General features: G+C 42.7%; 1 protein-coding gene across 4 annotated transcripts in view; it reads left to right on the top strand.

The window, feature by feature from the left end:
• The window catches only part of MBOAT1 (membrane bound O-acyltransferase domain containing 1), an 83,863-nt gene extending 67,049 nt beyond the window's left edge, over window positions 1-16,814 (top strand). For 3 of the 4 annotated variants that reach the window (XM_025205736.1, XM_025205735.1, XM_006024964.3), the window contains exons 9-13: window positions 5,130-5,233; window positions 9,333-9,397; window positions 10,758-10,890; window positions 12,595-12,746; window positions 16,583-16,814. In XM_025205736.1, coding sequence (XP_025061521.1) covers window positions 5,130-5,233; window positions 9,333-9,397; window positions 10,758-10,890; window positions 12,595-12,746; window positions 16,583-16,718 — 590 coding nt within the window. In that variant the 3' untranslated portion in view covers window positions 16,719-16,814. The remainder of the gene's footprint in view (window positions 1-5,129; window positions 5,234-9,332; window positions 9,398-10,757; window positions 10,891-12,594; window positions 12,747-16,582) is intronic. The other variant, XR_003094380.1, reaches the window with a different exon arrangement.
• Window positions 16,815-17,266: the final 452 nt, after the last annotated feature.

Here is a 17,266-nt window from a genome sequence, read left to right as displayed (position 1 = left end):
AGAGTGGTGTGGTGGAAGGAAGATGGTATAGGTATAGGAGAAGGGGCAGGATGAAATCTTTAAGGTGGGGGCAGTGGTGTCCAAAAACTGCTGAGGTGACCAAAAAACTGCTGAGAGGAGAGAGAGACCCACAAAATTTCAGAAGAAAATGGGCAGACAGGGCTGTGCAACAGGGAGAAGCACATGGGTTGACTTTTCAGGTGCAGGAGCAAGTTTTGAATTACCATATTTACTTGAATACAAGATGACATCGAATGTACATTGACCCCCGATTAATTGGAGTCTACTCACAGAAAATGTATAAGTTTATTACAATTTTTCATGTATGGAATCCAGTTATTGGTGGATCATCTTCAATTTGTCCCCCCTTCCCACTTGCCTCCCATTGTGCCTACTCCCCCCTGTGGTCTCAGGTTGCCCCAATTCCCCCTTCCACTGTTTTCCCCTTCCCCATGTCTCTTCTGCCACCCAGAGTCTCAGGTTCCTGCTCCGCTTCCTCCCATCTCCTCTCCCTTCCCTCAAAGTCTCTCCCCCCTGCCTGCTCCCAACCCCCGCCTGCCATTACCTTTGCTCTGTGCCGGCAGGCTCCGTCACTGCTGCGGTCCGGGGCATGGGGCAAGAGACACAGAGCATGGCTGCAGCCCACCTTGTGGCAGCAGCATGGATCTGGCACTTTTGTTCCACAGCAGCAATGGACTGGGCTGCCTTGTGCTTGATTGTAAGGCGAGGGGCTCCTCCATCCCATGTTAAATCTTCTCTTCAAATTGAGTAAATATGGTAATATGCAGAGTTAATTGGATTGGTAGCCAAAATGACTTCAAAATAGAACTCTGTATTCTGTATGTCCATGTTGGGGGCAATTTCTTAGAGACCACACTGAAATTAAAGTATTGAGAGAATCTGAGCCTGCTCATCGCTCAGAATTTTGTGTATAGAGGCTAAAACCAATGGCTAGTCGGTAGAGGAACTTACCTGTGGAAATGAAGAGGGACACCATAGGAAGAGGTAAAAAAGGATGGCATGAGCCTTCCGAATAAGGCTGTGATTACCTCCAGTGAAAAAATGAGATGGAATAAAATGACTGACATTGGTATGTGTGGGATAGAAGGGACTTTGGGATAACAAATCAGAGAGGTAATTTATTTAGTCAGAATTAGATTTCTACCCACAGTTTGCCAGGTAGAATTAGATTACTACCCACAGCTTGCCAGGTTTTTAGTTAACTAAAAACGCATTTTTTAATGGAAAAAAAGTCATTTGGACTTGCCGTGTTTCTAACTTTGGAATGATTTCATAAATGATTTTTTTTTGTGAAAGCATGTTCTGTCTAGTGGTGGCAGGGGCCTCTATTATCTGTGTTACAGATCCAAACAATAAAACAGCATGACTTTTCCCCCTTTTTTAGATCAGCTGCCTGTGACATGGTACGGGGTATTATATAAGTGTCTAAAAAGTGCAGATAATCAGTTCCTGTTTTCAGAAAAGAATAGTCAGGCTATTGTGCGAGAGCCACACTGTACAATTCCTCCAGACTGATGAAAAGACAGAAAATTCAAGCTGTTGCTGTGTTAGCATTAGACAATGGAACTTAGCTGAAGACTTGACTTGTTCTTGTTAATAAAAATCATTTAGAACCGAATTCAGCCAGCCAAAAAGTGGAGTAGATTTGCACTAAAGAAGGGGGCTAAAATACTTCTTCCTCTTAAATCGATGAGAAAGAACTCCTAGTGGGAATTCTTAAGATCAGGAATTCACCAGTAGTTTGAGGACTGGAAACTGGAGATTTTTTTGTCACCTGGTAGTATTATGCTGCATCTAAACCACTTCTGTTTCAGGGTTAACATTAATATTAGACACTAGCAAACAGATTTTGTCCACCTTCACCTAGAATAAGGTAATGCAACTTTGTGGGGACCGACATTTCACAGGGGGATAATAAGGAGCTTTTAACGATGGTAGTAGCAATAGTCTGCTCCTGTGTGTGTGTGTGTGTGTGTGTGCGCGTATTAAGCATGGTCTTTGGATACCTGACAACTTGCCACTGTGGTTTTCAGCTGTGTGAGATAGGGGACTTCTTTTGTAAATGGCCAAAGAAGCCCCTTCCTCCAATTAGTTATTTATTGGATTTGAGGCTGGAACCAAAGCAGTGCTGCTCTGCAGGGGGGGTTCAATCAGGTGGAAGTGGGGAGCTGGTTCTTTGTTGCGTGTGGTACAGTCTTCAAGGGAATTTCTTCACTTTGGTGTGGAGTGGAAAGATAAGATTTACTACTCTACAGTTTTTCAGAGATGCATTTGTAAACATGGGCTGGATCCAGATGTGCAGGCATGTGTGGTTTGTGGTGCTGCAAACCTCTTTGCAGTACCTAAAACTGCATGAGTTGCACATTAATAAGTGCTTGGTGCTGCTAATTTGCAGCGCTGGGGCAAAATTTGTTACCGGATTTCCTGGTAGCAAAAGAGTCCCCCAAAACCTGGAAAAAAGTGGTGCAAACCCTGCCAAAGTGGTGAGCACCAGGACAAATGCAGAGACAGGGGAGCAGGCTGCCCAGGGCTGCCTGCTCTCCCATCTCTGCGCTCTGTGCAGACCCTGTGCTGAGGCACCCTGCACCCCAGCTAGCCACTCCCTGGTTGACTGGGGCACAGGGTGCCTCAGGACAAGGGGAGCAGGCAGCCCAGGGCTGCCTTCTCTCCCATCTCCATGTGCCACTCCCAAGCTGGCCGAGGCATGGTGCCACAGTGCAAGGGATGGTTAGCTGCTGCTGAGGCACCCTGTGCCCCAGCCAGCACCCCCTGAAGCACGTGGAGCAGCAGGACGTGTCCTGCTGCAAAGCACATGGGGAGGGGCGTGCACTGGGGCGCAAGGTAGCAGCACAAATTTGTGCCACTACTGTTTGTGTTGCTGTAAAGGCATGCCCCTGCTTGTGTGGACCTGGCCATGGAGGCTACTCCAGCCATTGGGTTGGCATGGTGATTTCTCAACAGTCTTGGGAAAGAAAATTTTTCACCTCCAATTGTTGCCCCTAGGATTCCTTTTACCAAGGATTGACATGGCCCCTCGTCCGATTTGGTATCAAGTGAACTTTTAATACTAACCCCTAGGCTTATTACAAGTATTCTTCCTTGCAATACGACCTAGCAAGCAGTTCCTTCAGGCGTTACAGCAGCAACCTTTGGTGGTACCACCCTCAGATCCTCTGCTGGGCGTGTGGGATGTTAGTTTCTGGATTCCTCGTTGTCCAAACAAGAAGTCCAAGGCTGCTCCTGTCTCCCCAGGGTGGCAACACAGAACACACACATGTTCCTTTTTTGTCCATCACTTCTGTAATTTATCTTATCCCAAATTGTCCAATCCTCTGGTTCTGTGCCAAGCAGTCCTTATATGGTGCATCAATCCCCTGGCACTGTGCCAGCCACATTTCTTATAGGGAAACTGCTGTCACTTGCTTGCCCAGTGCCCAATCACAACACTCGCATCTCCCAGTGCCACAGAAGGTGCTCTGTTCAATTTTGTTGCTTAGCTCTGGGAAGTCCTGGACTATAGCTAAAAGCCTTGGCATAACTCAGTTTGCCTGGTACAGGCTGGCGTGGTGATTTCTGCACAATTTTAGGCAAGAACATTTTTCAGCCTCCTCCCAGAGATAATTCACACACAGGACCTTCGTTGTGAATATTAAGATTTAGGCCTATAGTATTGTGTTGTAGCCAAAAGTTCAGTGGTGGTCATTTATTTATTTATTGATTTTACTTAATTCTTCCAGCAATGGTAAGCACTTATAACTGATCCAGTGGCTGAATATTACTTCCCTTTTTTTCTTCTCCTGCAAAATGAATGTAGTATCAAATAGGGTTGTTTCTAAATTGGCAGAAACAGAAGTCAAGACTTGGAAGCATTTGTTTCCATCATTAAGTCCAACTTATACATAAAGTGGAACGTTTCAGGAAAAGTTCCAGATTGGAGAGGGCTCCTTATTTTTCTGGTTAGATATTGCTTTTGGAGTCCATCTCTAAGGCTGCACTCTGAGGGTTTGCCCTGAATGTATGCTTCTACTCTCATAAAAGAGAGCGAGGATGGTCTTGGATCCCATGAATAAAATGCTGACATCAGTTTATTTTTAAATTAAAGGTAAAAGAAAATCTCAGCTTCAGTTTTTCTAGATCAGACTTGCATTTTGTAATAGAACTAAAGGGAAAAATCTGACTTTGCTGTCACATTTTTTCTTTTCAGTGCTTTTAGGCTTGGCTGTGTTTAGGGATTTAAAGTTAAGGAGTCTGTCCTCTTTTTCTTTCTGCACACAGATAAAAGTACTTTCGGCAGGGGTTGTTTAAAAGTAGGAACCTTGGAGTTCAGTGACTAGGGGAGTCCCAGATCAGACTTGAGAAAGGAACTATCATGATGGGCTCCTGGGAGAAGAGGACAGAGAAAGAACTGCAATAATGATGAACAACGAATCCTCTAGTGGGAGTGCAGTGTAAGCAAGCAGTCTGGGATGGTGTCCAATCTGATATTAGCCAAGCCTTCATTTTTTTCACTGGGAGTTATTTACCCTTGCAAATTCAAGTTTGTATATCTCCACATTTGATTTCTAGGGACAGCCGGGACAGGAAGCTAATAAGGCACTCGCATTGTGAAATTAACACAAAGCTGTGTACCTGGGTGTCCAAAAAAACTGCAATTAAAAAAATCATACTTATTGGAGACCTGGCTCAAAGCCATTGCAATTTTTCCTCCTATAATTAAAGGAAAATACTGTGGTGTTTTAGGTGCCATTTTGTGTTAAATGTAAATGCATTTTAATGATAATCATGGAATATGTGCATTCTAATTTTATAATAGTTAGAAAAGCTATTTCTGTTAACTGTCCTTTGCTAGATTTTTTCCCTCATCCCAGGAATAATATATTTATCTCTGCTTCAAAGAGGAACATGCATCCTTCTTTACAGCAATGCCCTTCACACTGATGACATTAAAGATGGATTGTGTTGATTTCTGAATGAGACTCAGCCACTTTTTTTCTTGGTTTTTTTGTTGTTGTTTGAGCACTGTCCTTGTGCTGACTGCCAGACTGACCTCTAAGAAACGCAGCTCCTTCTACAATTTAATTCTGCCAGTTTTCCTTTAAATATTGCAGCAGATGCAGTCAACAATGCAGCCGGCTATGGGTTCAATGGTGTTGATGAGAGAGGCAATTTTCGTTGGGATCTGTTGTCCAACTTAAATATCTGGAATATTGAGGTGAGTTAACAGAAATTAAACCTTGATATAATTATGAAGAGAAAACTCAGCAATGAAGGAAAACTGCCTGTTAAAGCGCTGTCCCTATAACGTAGAGTGTTTTTGCATTTTATCTTGTAAACAGAAAAAATGCATTCATCATGTACATAAAGGTTGCAAATAGTTTATAAAGAGTTAATAAATTATTAATGGTTGTTTAATAAATGATGAATCCATTACTGTAATTGTGGTTGAGTACAGTGGGTCATGGATGGTCTTCAGTGGTGGCCACCTATAGCAGAGGTTTTCAACTTTTTCTGGTGGTGTACCCCTGGTGGCCAGTCAAGAAGCGGGGAGTCCTGGTCGACGAGCAGGGGGTGGGCCGCAGCAGCCAGTCAACAAGTGAACCTGGAAGTGCCAGCGGCGAAACCGGAAGTGCCGGTGGCTTCTCTGTGCTGTTGCCACATACCCCCTGGGGCCTTCCAAAGTACCCCCGGTTGACAACCCCTGACCTGTAGCATCTTCTAATTAAGTTCTTTTCACAGTTTCCTGTTTGTGTAGAAGTCCCTTGAGGCCCGAGTTGAGATTCGGGTCTCTGCCTAAAAGAATGGTTATTCTAAACAGGTTAAAAATGGATGGACCAGGTTAGCAGAAATGTAGAAAAGTGACCTATCCAAGATCGTACAGTAGGTCAGTGACAAGGTCAAAAATAGGATTAAGAGTGACTCCTAGTCTGGTAGTTTCTGTACCAAACTGTTGTTTCTCAGATGTTTATAATACATACTCCTCATGCCTATAACATACTTTCACCATCAACCAGCCCTTACAAACTATTTATAATTATACCCTTTATATGAAATATGACCAACATACAGTATTTCCAGTTTGTTTGCCCTGGAATATCTTCTGAGTGTCAGTGGCATGTGAAAGTAACAAGGAGTCTGAAATATCTCCTTCCAAAGATTTATTTTTGTATAAATACAAGGAACTCTTCCTCATTAATTCACTGCTCATGATTTAAAAAGGGCTATGTAGTAGTTTAGTGAACTGTTAGAGCCAAGCACCTTCTGATAGTGTTCATCTCTGAATGTTGAGACGCCCCTCCCACCCCACATGTCACCAAAGTTTGGGACATCACTATATATCTCTATTTTATCAATCTATTTCTGTACTTGTCTAAACCATTTTCCTAGCTTTGCATCTTTCTCTCTCTCCTGGAGTGTTTTGTTTTTCTTTTCTCCTTTCTTGAGGCACAGACATGCTTTCCATTTGTAGCCAACTTCAGATTGAATCAGCCTTAATTGCAACAGCCCAGGACCTTATCAGGGATTTCTTAAAATAGCTTGAAAGAAGAATCGCAGTGCTCACTGCATCAGTCAGAGAGGAAGGAACACTGCTTGTCCAGGCTAGGGAGAGGAACGAAGCTCTGTTCCTCATTTTTCCTTGTTCCTCATTCCACCCTTGCTTTAGGCCTCTTTTGGAAGGACTTTTAGAAGCTATGTGTTAAACAGTAGTGGTCCCTTTCAGATGTAAAGGCAGCATGGGAGTTTCTCTGTTTGAGCAGAGTGCTACCTGTGACTGCTTCTGTCACCATTAGTTCCTGGCCAGGTGAAGCTATACTCAGTGTAGGTGGAAACCTGTTCATAAAGAAGTGTTTTGAGGGAAGTTGGGGGTGATGGAAGGCCAAGGAAGTGTGGATGACTTAAGTAAAAACCTGCCAGGAAGTATTTCATTTGGATAGCTCACTTGGTCATTCTTCTGGAAGACTGGTGAAGGAGGGGGCCTATCAGTGCTTGCCAAATGAAAAAGGACACTACTGATAGGGAAAGGGCCTGAGTTCCCTGGCTCCTACCTGATGCTGTAGTGAAGGTGTTTGCCAGTTAGGGTTCATAGCTGTGAAGACACTTAGGATGATTGCACCGACTTCTAGTCTTCTATAGAGATGCAAAAACATGGATAGTCTGTTTGGGCTCCTTTATCCTTTCTTATTACAATGTGGTCTTTCTTCAAGTCTCTCTAAAAACTCTGTGAGCTTCAAAAGAGCCTGTTATATATACCTGTTGCATTAGCGGCCCAATCCTGAGGGGGACTTTTGATCTACAGTACAGAGAGCAACAGTCTCATGTGCTTTACATATTCAGCCAGAAAGTCTTTAGAGATCTCTTGCAGTGCCACAGAGTTCAGATTAAGAATCTCTGACTGCGAGCACTTCAGAGTTTCTGTCCGATTATTTCAAAGGGTGACTCTCACTCATTTTAATTTGGGCCGTACTTCACAGAGGCACTCAAGCAACAAGGAGTAAAGAGGCTTCTTTGTTAATGAAATACAGCAAACAAAGCCTTTTGAGATTTGTTCAGGTTTAGCATTAGGTTATCAACTCAAAGCAGATAAAAATTAGACTGAGAACGTTGTCTACATTTTCCTACCTTTGGTGCCAGGAAAATGAGCTGCAATTCAGTTGGACAGTTTTGGGAGTGAGTTTCCCTCCCAGGATATGGTTCTCATTACACAAAATCACGAGGTGACTACAATAAATAAATAAACCTTGAATTGGGACTAAACTGACAAATCAGAATTTCCTCCTGAAATCAGTGATTTTTTCCTAAGGCTTAGCAACAGGTATGATGTGTTAGATTACTCACTGTTTAGAAATCTCTAAAAATCAGAACTAAATGACTTTTGTGACTTCTAAACACAAAAGGTGCATTACAGCTGGCCTTTTCAGTCTGAATTCTGAATATCCTTGTTTTTGCTACTTCTTTTTTTACCTTAATATCTTTGTCTTAAGTCCATTCCAACACAGTATCTTGCTGTTTTAAATTGCAATGTTGGCTATTTAGCTGCTTAAGGACATGTTGATTGTGTGTATTAGTGATCCATTAGACTGGGGGTTCACTAAGTCATTCCAGCAGTTAGCTGGAATGACTTAGCTTGATCCAAGGTGGGCTGGGGCTGGAACCTGCTTGATGCAACCACTGTTTCTCTCCACTGCTACTTCTTCCTTTTGCCAGCCATGGTAAAGCATGGGCAAAGCTACTGGCCACAGCATAGCACTTGTGAAGCCCCCAACTTCCAAATGCTGCTGAAGCTCCCATTCCTGCGGGCCAGATCCAGTGGCTCTGTGGGCTGGATCCAATGTCACCATGGGCTTCCTTTATCATACTTGAAACTATATTTTTGTGATGATTTAGGGATTATACTGGTGAGTACAATGGGGAAAATGTTTCTAATTGTGTTAATTGTAGTTGCTGTTTCTGCACAGTGCAGTAAATGATCCAGGCAAGAAAACTGGATCACATCAGTGGGGCACTTCTACCACATCAATGGGGCACTTGAGTTTGAAGAGCTGTCCAGCTGTTGCTGATCCTCTGCAAGGCATGGATCAGAACTGCTAAGCTTCTTGGCAGGACAAAAGGGGCCAGGCACAAGCAGAGGTGGGACAGATTTGTGAGGAAAGATCTTCTGTTGGATGGAACCCTGCAGACCTCCAGGCACAGGAAAGCTACATGTAGAGCGAACCAGGACTATTGAATTAATGACTTATGGTAGTCTTGGCAGAGTGTTTAAGTGTTCCTCAGTAAACTTGGCCCTGGCCCTGAATCCAAGGACTAAAAATACTTTTCAGTGTTTCTTAGGAACCACTTCTGATGAAATAATAAGGCATTCCTTATAGTCTTCCAAGTACGTTCTGTTTTCATACCACAATAGGGATGTTCAGCCCACCTAAGAGACAGTGAGAGATCTGTTCTTAGAATTAAGTTGTTTGTGAGCTACAGGAAAGGACTCGAGGGAAGTGAACATCTGGATCCAAAAACCTTTTTGGCTTTTCCCATACTTTGAAATATAACCAAACCTTTTTTTACTTGGTTCTAATATAACATAATAATGAGTGAGATTTTGAAGTGAGTAGCAGTTGTCAGCCATGAGTGATTTGTAGGTTGGCCCTACAAAACCTTAGAACATACTAGCATAATATGGAAATGCTGACACAATCTTAATTACAGCTAGCTTCTACTACTAGCATATTGCATATGAACCTCTGTGTAAAATTCAGGTAGAGACTAGCATAATTCCACATGTTCAGAAATCAATGTTAGATGTTACCTTTCTTTTCTCCTAGACTGCAACAAGTTTTAAGGTGTACCTTGAGAACTGGAACATTCAGACAGCTGCCTGGCTGAAGCGGTGAGAATAATAAAACTGTTAACTTGTAAGACCCAGATACTTCTGAATGGTCAGTAGTGAACAGTTATGACCACTGGCCGGTGAATCTGATAAATGTATCACCTCATGGCCTCTCATCTCTCTGTGTGCATGTGTGTTATGTGAGAGCGCTACAGTGTTTCTGGTGCTATATTTTTTTTTTTATTGCTAATGCATGTGAAATAGCCATATTTGTTCATAAAAAGCAAAAACTTAGGAAGCCTTCCTAATTGGGAAGCAATAACATTTTAATAGCACTTCCACAATTGGGTAGTTTATTTTTATTATCCATCTGTATTATTTGCTACATATTTTGCCTCTTACTTGCATTGGAAATAGATTAAATGCTCTTGGAGACATGGTGAATTACATTACTTACATCTGAATGCCTTCTCCTTTTGGAGCTTTTGAAAGCTTGGATCCAGATTCAAACTTAATAGCTTCAGCCTACTTTCTTTTTGGACACCAGTCTCCTAGGGATGTAGATGCTAATTTGAAAATGTATAGTAATCCCATTTGGAACATGGTATGTAAACTCCCTCAAATGTTGGGGTATCTGGTTTCAGATCAACTCAACTATGGCTCTGTATAAACAAAAACAATTCAAATGGTGTAGCTCAATCCTGTCTTTAGTTACTGTGCAAGCAATGCCTTTGGTATGAGTAAAGTCTACTGTGAATTCAGTTGACACAGGAGTTCATAAGGTGGTCATCAGAACTGCATTCACTATAAATATTTATACTTTTAAAATTAAATTTTTTACAGTTCTTTGTGAGAGAAGTAAATATAACACTTTTTAGTTCAGTAAGCCGTCTTGAGCCATTTTTGGACTACTAGGTTTAAAGTTAACACTGAGATAATGAAAGAGTTTTTGGGTCCTATTGGTATGTTTCTAAACTATGCTCGCAAGTGTCTTCTGAGCCACATCCTTAGCTGCTGCAAATCAGCATAGACCCATTGGTTTACACAAGCTAAGGCTCCCCTTTGTCTCTAAGGATTGCTGCCTAAGGAATATTTAAATTGTACAGTAAGTTACTGTTACTTTCATCCACCTACCCTTGCTTGAATATTCTGCATGTTTCTCAATAGCCATGATGAATTCCATGCATCTGACACAGTAAAAGGTGAATGAGAACCTATTCAGAGCTAGAAACTTGCGGATGAGAGCGTGCCTCACTGTCACAAGTAACCTTATTGACATTTGTTTAAATGGAGTTTTGCAAGACCAAGAAGCCTTTCATATAAGTGAACTCTGTGTGATTTTTAAGTTACAAAGAGATCTGAGTTGCAGTGTATAGGTATTGTTTATTCAATCTGTTATTTTCTGTTTGTTTCTTTCCAGTGTTTGCTATGACAGGGCTCCATTTCACCCTACAGCTTTAACTTTTATCCTGTCAGCCCTGTGGCATGGCATCTACCCTGGATATTATTTTACATTCCTCACTGGAATCCTTATTACATTAGCAGCCAGAGCAGTACGTACCTTCCATTATTCTCTTGGCTTAGATTACTATCAGGCTCTCAGTTTGGGGTGCTTTGACATACTCAGCCACATTCATCTTTCATGTGACACCAGTGACTTGACACTAATATCTCTGAGATGATTCTTCACTGAAATGTTAATCTGCATTGACATTAGGCACGCCCCCCATCATTATAATTGGTGTTATTTTTATTGACGCAACATGGTAGACACTGTGATACTGGCTGACTCCCTTCACAGAAGAAGATGGAGGGCCATGGACATCGGTTTGTCATAAGCTGATGGCTAACACTGATGGACATAGTTCAGGGGCCTCATTCCTTGTCAGATATAAAGGTCTTGCAACTCATCTGTATGTGCTGAGAACTTTATGTAAAATATGGTTCTTGTAAATTGGACTGAGCTGGTACTTGAATGCAGGTTATACAGGCATTTCTTTTGCAGGTGTTCCCTTGTTCTCATACAGTGTTAGCTTCTGCCAATAATAGTTACAGAGAGCGCCTTCTGAATGGATTGCCAACAGTGCCACCTGCATCTGCTAACAAACAGCATTAAGCAATATATCTAAGATGTGAAGAGTTCATTGCAATAGGGTGTTAACTTTAGGGCCAAATAATGATTAAATTTTTCAGTATTATTAATTCCCATCCAGGCATGGCTGGATGTTTTTCTGTTTGGATGGCCAGTAATGGGACACTTAAGTTTTTGCTCTTATTAACTATATCACTAGTTGTCCTGCTAACAGAAACTTCCATGTGTGCAGGAACTGGAAAGGATCACCACATTCCTGCATTCTCAGTTTGACAGATTAACAAAGCTGGCAATCCATATTTGCTACTAAGGCCACAATAGTGTACACTAATATATCACAGTAATCATTTCCATGTAGTTTATCCATTCATGTGTGGCTCCATTCCATAAATAGGGAAAAAACTAATTAACCAAATGTACAGAATTCTGAAAATGCTAAAAAAACACAAGTGGCTACAGGAGAGTAACTCCTAGCTCTGTGATTTTTATACTTTTTAGGGTGATTCATTCACAGAAGCCTCAAATTGCCCGAGATGCCCATTATGGCTACGTCCAGATGATCATGGCCATGTGGTATGTGGCGCTGCAGATATGTCTGTGGTGCCGCACACCACATATTCTGTTGTTCTCCATACTGCAGGGGACCAGCACAGAGGATTTTTTTTTGTACCCCTAGATACCCAGGAGTCAAAAAAAACCTGTGGAGAAAAAAAGCAGAGCTTTATATGCGGTGGCAGTGTGTGCCACCCAAAGCAGGAGCCTGGCTGGCTGGAGTCATGCTCTGCTGCTGGCCAGGCTCTGTGTGGCAGGATTGCCACTGCTGCAACCCCGGGAGGCCCTCAGGACCTTAGGTAGGGCTGCTGGGGCCTGCACAGTGAATTCTATGATCACCCTGTTTTTTGACCTCTCACACACAATGTCACCTTTGCAAAGCTTCTCTTCCCTCTCACCATTAGTCTATACTGTCCAGATTAAATTGTTTGGGGTATGTGTATGTGGCACAATGAAGCCCAGTGCTTGTTTGGGGTACCTAAATGTTATGGCAGCACTATTATTAATTGTGGTATCTGAGGCTTGCAACAAATATAAAATGAGTCTGTGAGTTCAGGTACAAAAATGAAGAATTTTTGTCTTTCTTTCCCCACCCCCTCCTTTGTGACTGTAGATCAGGAACAATTGCAGGCATTATTTCCTGTCTTCAGAGCCACTCAAAGTGATCTATGACATTATCACATGGTTTGTCACTCAACTGGCTGTCTGTTACACTGTTGCACCTTTTGTTTTGCTGGCTGTTGAGCCCACCATTAAGTTTTACAAGTAAGTGCCCTCCTTTTACCTACTCTGCCTTAGACCTATAACCATAGGCTTTGTTATACGAGCCAACCTGTGATGAAAGATGGTTGGAATGTCACCTATACTGGAGGGAATTCAAGGAGGGTATTTAATAACATCAGAGGGATTTGGTGTTATTGTAACTGGGTGAACTTATGGAACCAGGTTAGAATCACTTTCCTTTTCTTTCTTTCAATTTCTCTACCACCCCCCCCCCCTTATTTTACCTGAATATTTCTATGCCAGTTCTGTCCTGTTCAAGGAGTCCAAGTGCTAACTTTTCATGAAAGCAGAGGATGGTGTGGAAAGGACTGGCATGAACACTATGTTGAGAAAGATCAAGGTGAAAAAAATGAGTAACTTCCCATTGAAAAATGAGTAAAACAAAGAATTTTTAAATTGATTAACAGGTGATAGGAGGATGCGTGGCTGATTATAGCATATTAGTTTCTGTTTGTTGCCTTGTACTTTTCTTGTTTATGTGAGGCAAGTTCTCTGATTTTATTAACGATCAGCTACAAGGGCAGTTCTGTAGGTTAGATCTCAGGAAGCAGAAAACAAGTTGAAAAGGGAGACTTGATTTAAAATGAAGAAAATGTACAGCGATTATGGTAAACCTTGTCAAACCTAGAATAACAGATTTTGGCTGAGAAAAGAGACATTCTATTATTTTATCATAGAAAAGTCAAACTGTTAGTCAAAATAGCAGCTGTGAGCAATTCTGTGTTGAGGAGTTTTAAATGTTGCGTTTTTCATTTTTATTGAAGTGTTCAAGCCTCCTTCATGCTTAAACCAAACTACTAAAAAATAAAAAAAAAATCCTAATTCTTCTGGCGTGTTGACAAGATTTGTTTCGGGCTACCATTTTAATGTCTTATTTTCCTGTCTTTCAAGACAAAACATCAACAGGAACGAGAGAGAGAGGACATCTGAACACAAACTATATTAAATGAGATAAATTCATGAACATTTAAGAATTTGCTAAGAGGGCAAAATTTAGTGCATTTTTGTTGTGAAAGGCCATGTTAGGTGCCAAAAATAGTGTTCCAACCTAGATTACATTAATAAATACTTGAAATTGCTTCTGTCTTTACTATGTTAGTTTAATTTTATCAGAGCTCTTAAACCTAGAAAATGTTTTCCAAAACCAGATTAGGTCCTAGATATTTCTTTGGACCTTGGTGACACAGAACATAGGGATAACCTATGAGCTGGGGGGATTTTCAGACAAAATGAGTGAGCTGCATGCAAAGTGTCCATGAACCACTTGGCAGAGGTTTTAGGCACATTTCAAGGATTTTTGAAAGGTCAGGAACATAACAGAAAAAGTCAGGCCATTTCTTTGTTGTGGATACATTAAGTGATTAGGCTGTGGCCCCCAATGCCCCTATACTCAGCTGCCTGGCCCTCGGCACACTATCTACCATTTGCCCATCACAACAAGTGAGTATCTCTCCACCCTGCATAATCAGTTTAGATTAAAACACATTTACTGTATTTATTCAATTCAAAGATGAGGTTTCCCCCCTGTCTAACACAGCAGGGAGCCCCTTGTCTTACAATTGTATTTGAGGGTGGGAGAGGGGTCAGGCAGCTGCTGTGGTTTGGGTTCCAGCCCCTACCAAGGGTCCAGGCCATGGCTGCAGCTTGCCCCTCTGCCATCTCTGTACCCTGTTATCTTCTCCCCATCTCCCCCCATGCAACTTCTGCTCCCTGCTTATCTTCTCCTTCTTTCTCTCACCCTTGCTTTCTGCCGGCAGCATGCATGCTGCAGCCGGGGGCACTGAGCACACCACCAGCCATGAATGGCTGCTACAGACCAGGTCGGGGCCATGCTCATTGCCCCAGGCTCAAATGGGAGTGGATTATGCAAGCACAGAGCAAGGGTAAGGGGGAGTGGAGTGAGGAGCAGAGGCTTGGGGAGAAGCTGGGAGCAGAGGTTGGAGGAGAAGGGATGAGTGGAGGCTGTGTGGGGACAGAGGTGGCAGGGGAACATGCACAAATAGGAAGCAAGCTGCTTGACCTCTCCATACCATCTGCCTCCCCACTGCCTACCGCCTGCTGTGGTGGGAGGGATGAATTAGATTCTATACGTGGAAAATTATAACAAGTTTATAAACTTGTAAACTTTATAAACTATGGGGTCATCTTAAATTTGGGGTTGTCTTAGATTCAAGTAAATTTGGTAATAAACTTTACCTAACGTTGAACTGGGTATCTCCGTGAACATCTCTTTAGTGATCTGATCATTTTTATTGGTGATGAACAAACACCGAGGAAGAAGATCAGTCTTGATTAAATTCAGATAAGCAACCAAATTTGGATGGGAGTTCCGATTTAATTCATTTTGTAGTGTTGTTTTGCAAGTATAAGCATTAGCAAATGTCAGAGAGAAGAATGTGCTGCTTCTCTCTCCCCAAAATATCCCTCCTAGGGATGCACCGATAAAGATTTTTTTGACTGATACTGATGGCCAATTAGTAATTAGCCATATTGGCCAATATTGATCCAATAGCCGATATGCAGCCTGGCAGCTTGGAGGGCAGCATCTGGCTGGTAAGTTGGGGGGATGGGGGCGGGGAAAGGGCGTGGGAGAGGGAAGGGCCGTGGGGAGACAGATCAAGGGCCCCATGGTGAGAGAGAGAGAGTAGGGCAGGGGCAGGTGCTGCCCAACCTGGGCGTGGGTGGCTTGTCTGGGGCGCACAGGGGGGCAGCTCCTACTGCTGTATGCACCCCTAGGGGAGGCATTGGGGGCATGTACTACCTGGATTTGTGCGTGGGGTGAGGGCAGGCTGTCCACTGTGGGCTGGGGCCAGGGGCTGCGCCAGCCCCTTCCTGGCAGGGGCTGGACCAGGGCTACAGCCACCCCAAAATTTGCCATATCCCCCTTGCCCACCATAGCTTCCCCTCCCAGTGCTACCGCCTGTCCTGCCCTGCCCCTACCTGTCCTGAGCGCAGCTCCTGGCCCTGAGCCCGCAGTGGGCTGCCCACCTTCACCCCGTGCAAAAATCTGGGGGGCACATGCCCCCCATACCTCCCTAGGGGTGCGTACAGGTGCGGCGAGCTGCTGCCCCCTCCCCACCATCCCACGCCCCCCCAGATGATCTGCCTGCGGCTGTCTTGCGCCCCATCTTGGCTTGGCTGCACCTTCACCTACCCTAGCCCCACTCCCTCCCTCACCATGGAGGCCTCGATCTGCCCCCCCACACCCCTTCCTCCCCACACACTTGCTGGCAGGAGGTTGCTCTCCAAGCTGTTGGACTGCATTCCTGGCCATGTGACTGCGGCATTTATTGGTGACATTATCAGTTACACCAGCCAAAAAAGCCGATTGCCAGTTATATCAATTTTCCTTTTATTGGTGCCGATACAATATGGACTGATATATTGATGCATCTCTAATCCTTGTGTATTCTTTAACAGTAAGAGTCTAGCTGAAAGGGCCAGGTTTTGTGTTTTCTCAAAGTATAATCATAGGTCATTTGTCTGGGGGGTTACTTTTCTGAATTGTCAATATTTTGGGGTCATGGAATTAAAAAAAGGGTTGTAGGTTTGGTGTCTTCTCTGGAAAAAAAAAGGGGGGGGCAAAACCCTCTCCCTCCTGAAATCACTAGCAAAAATGCCATTGACATTAGTGGATCTACGATGTTTCCCATCATCCTGTTTAAAATCCAAGGACATAAGCTTGTCACGTAGAAGACTAGGTTGGCTGTGCTGCTTTTATTCTTCTTTCAGTATGGCAGAACTGGTTGTAGTGCTGAAGTAATACAGTTTTTAGCATTCATCTTGTTACTGACAAGAATATTATTTTGTCTTTCTAGGTCAATGTACTTTCACATGCACATACTAGGCCTCCTGGTATTGCTGGTCTTACCAGCCAGACGTCAAGACCACCCCATAAAGCGGCTTCAAAATCGGTTCACAGAAAACTCAGTTAAAAACAAGAAAGAAAAGTGATACCTCAAAGGCAAACCACTGATCTTGGGAACGCAGAGTGATGTACCAAAAACAAACAAAACAAAAAACAAAACAACAACAACAAAAAAAAAACAAGGGAAAAAGTGCAAGAAAATAACATTATTATTCTTACTTAATTGAAAACCTTTTTGAGAAGGACAGAGAACACTTTGATAGACTGTGTTCCAGATGACTCTGTAACAAAGATTTACAGGCAAGGTTTATAATCTTGAGGGATATTTGCTTTTTATAAACTATTTTTTATAAAATGTTTTTATATATTTAAACCTTTACATGCAGAAAGGTGGCTGTTGATCTTTTATGGAAATATACATTTATTAAACAATTTTGAAACTGAGAATAATAATAATAATAAATAACTAGCAAGAATTAGATCAGCAGCTCAGTAGACTGGTGCTCAGGGCTGCTGAATCTTTGGTTTTTCTAGGGTATGGCTGCTTACCCTGGCAAGGGCCAGAGCCGTTATGTGGTATAGAGCCATAGAAATTTAGCTGCTGAGTGTGTTGTCATTGATTCCCACCTCAGCA

This window comes from Alligator sinensis, unplaced genomic scaffold, assembly GCF_000455745.1.
Source record: "Alligator sinensis unplaced genomic scaffold, ASM45574v1 scaffold342_1, whole genome shotgun sequence".
NCBI classification, from domain to species: domain Eukaryota; kingdom Metazoa; phylum Chordata; order Crocodylia; family Alligatoridae; genus Alligator; species Alligator sinensis.
Note: the sequence above shows the minus strand (reverse complement) of the source record. Positions and strands in the feature narration are given on the sequence as shown.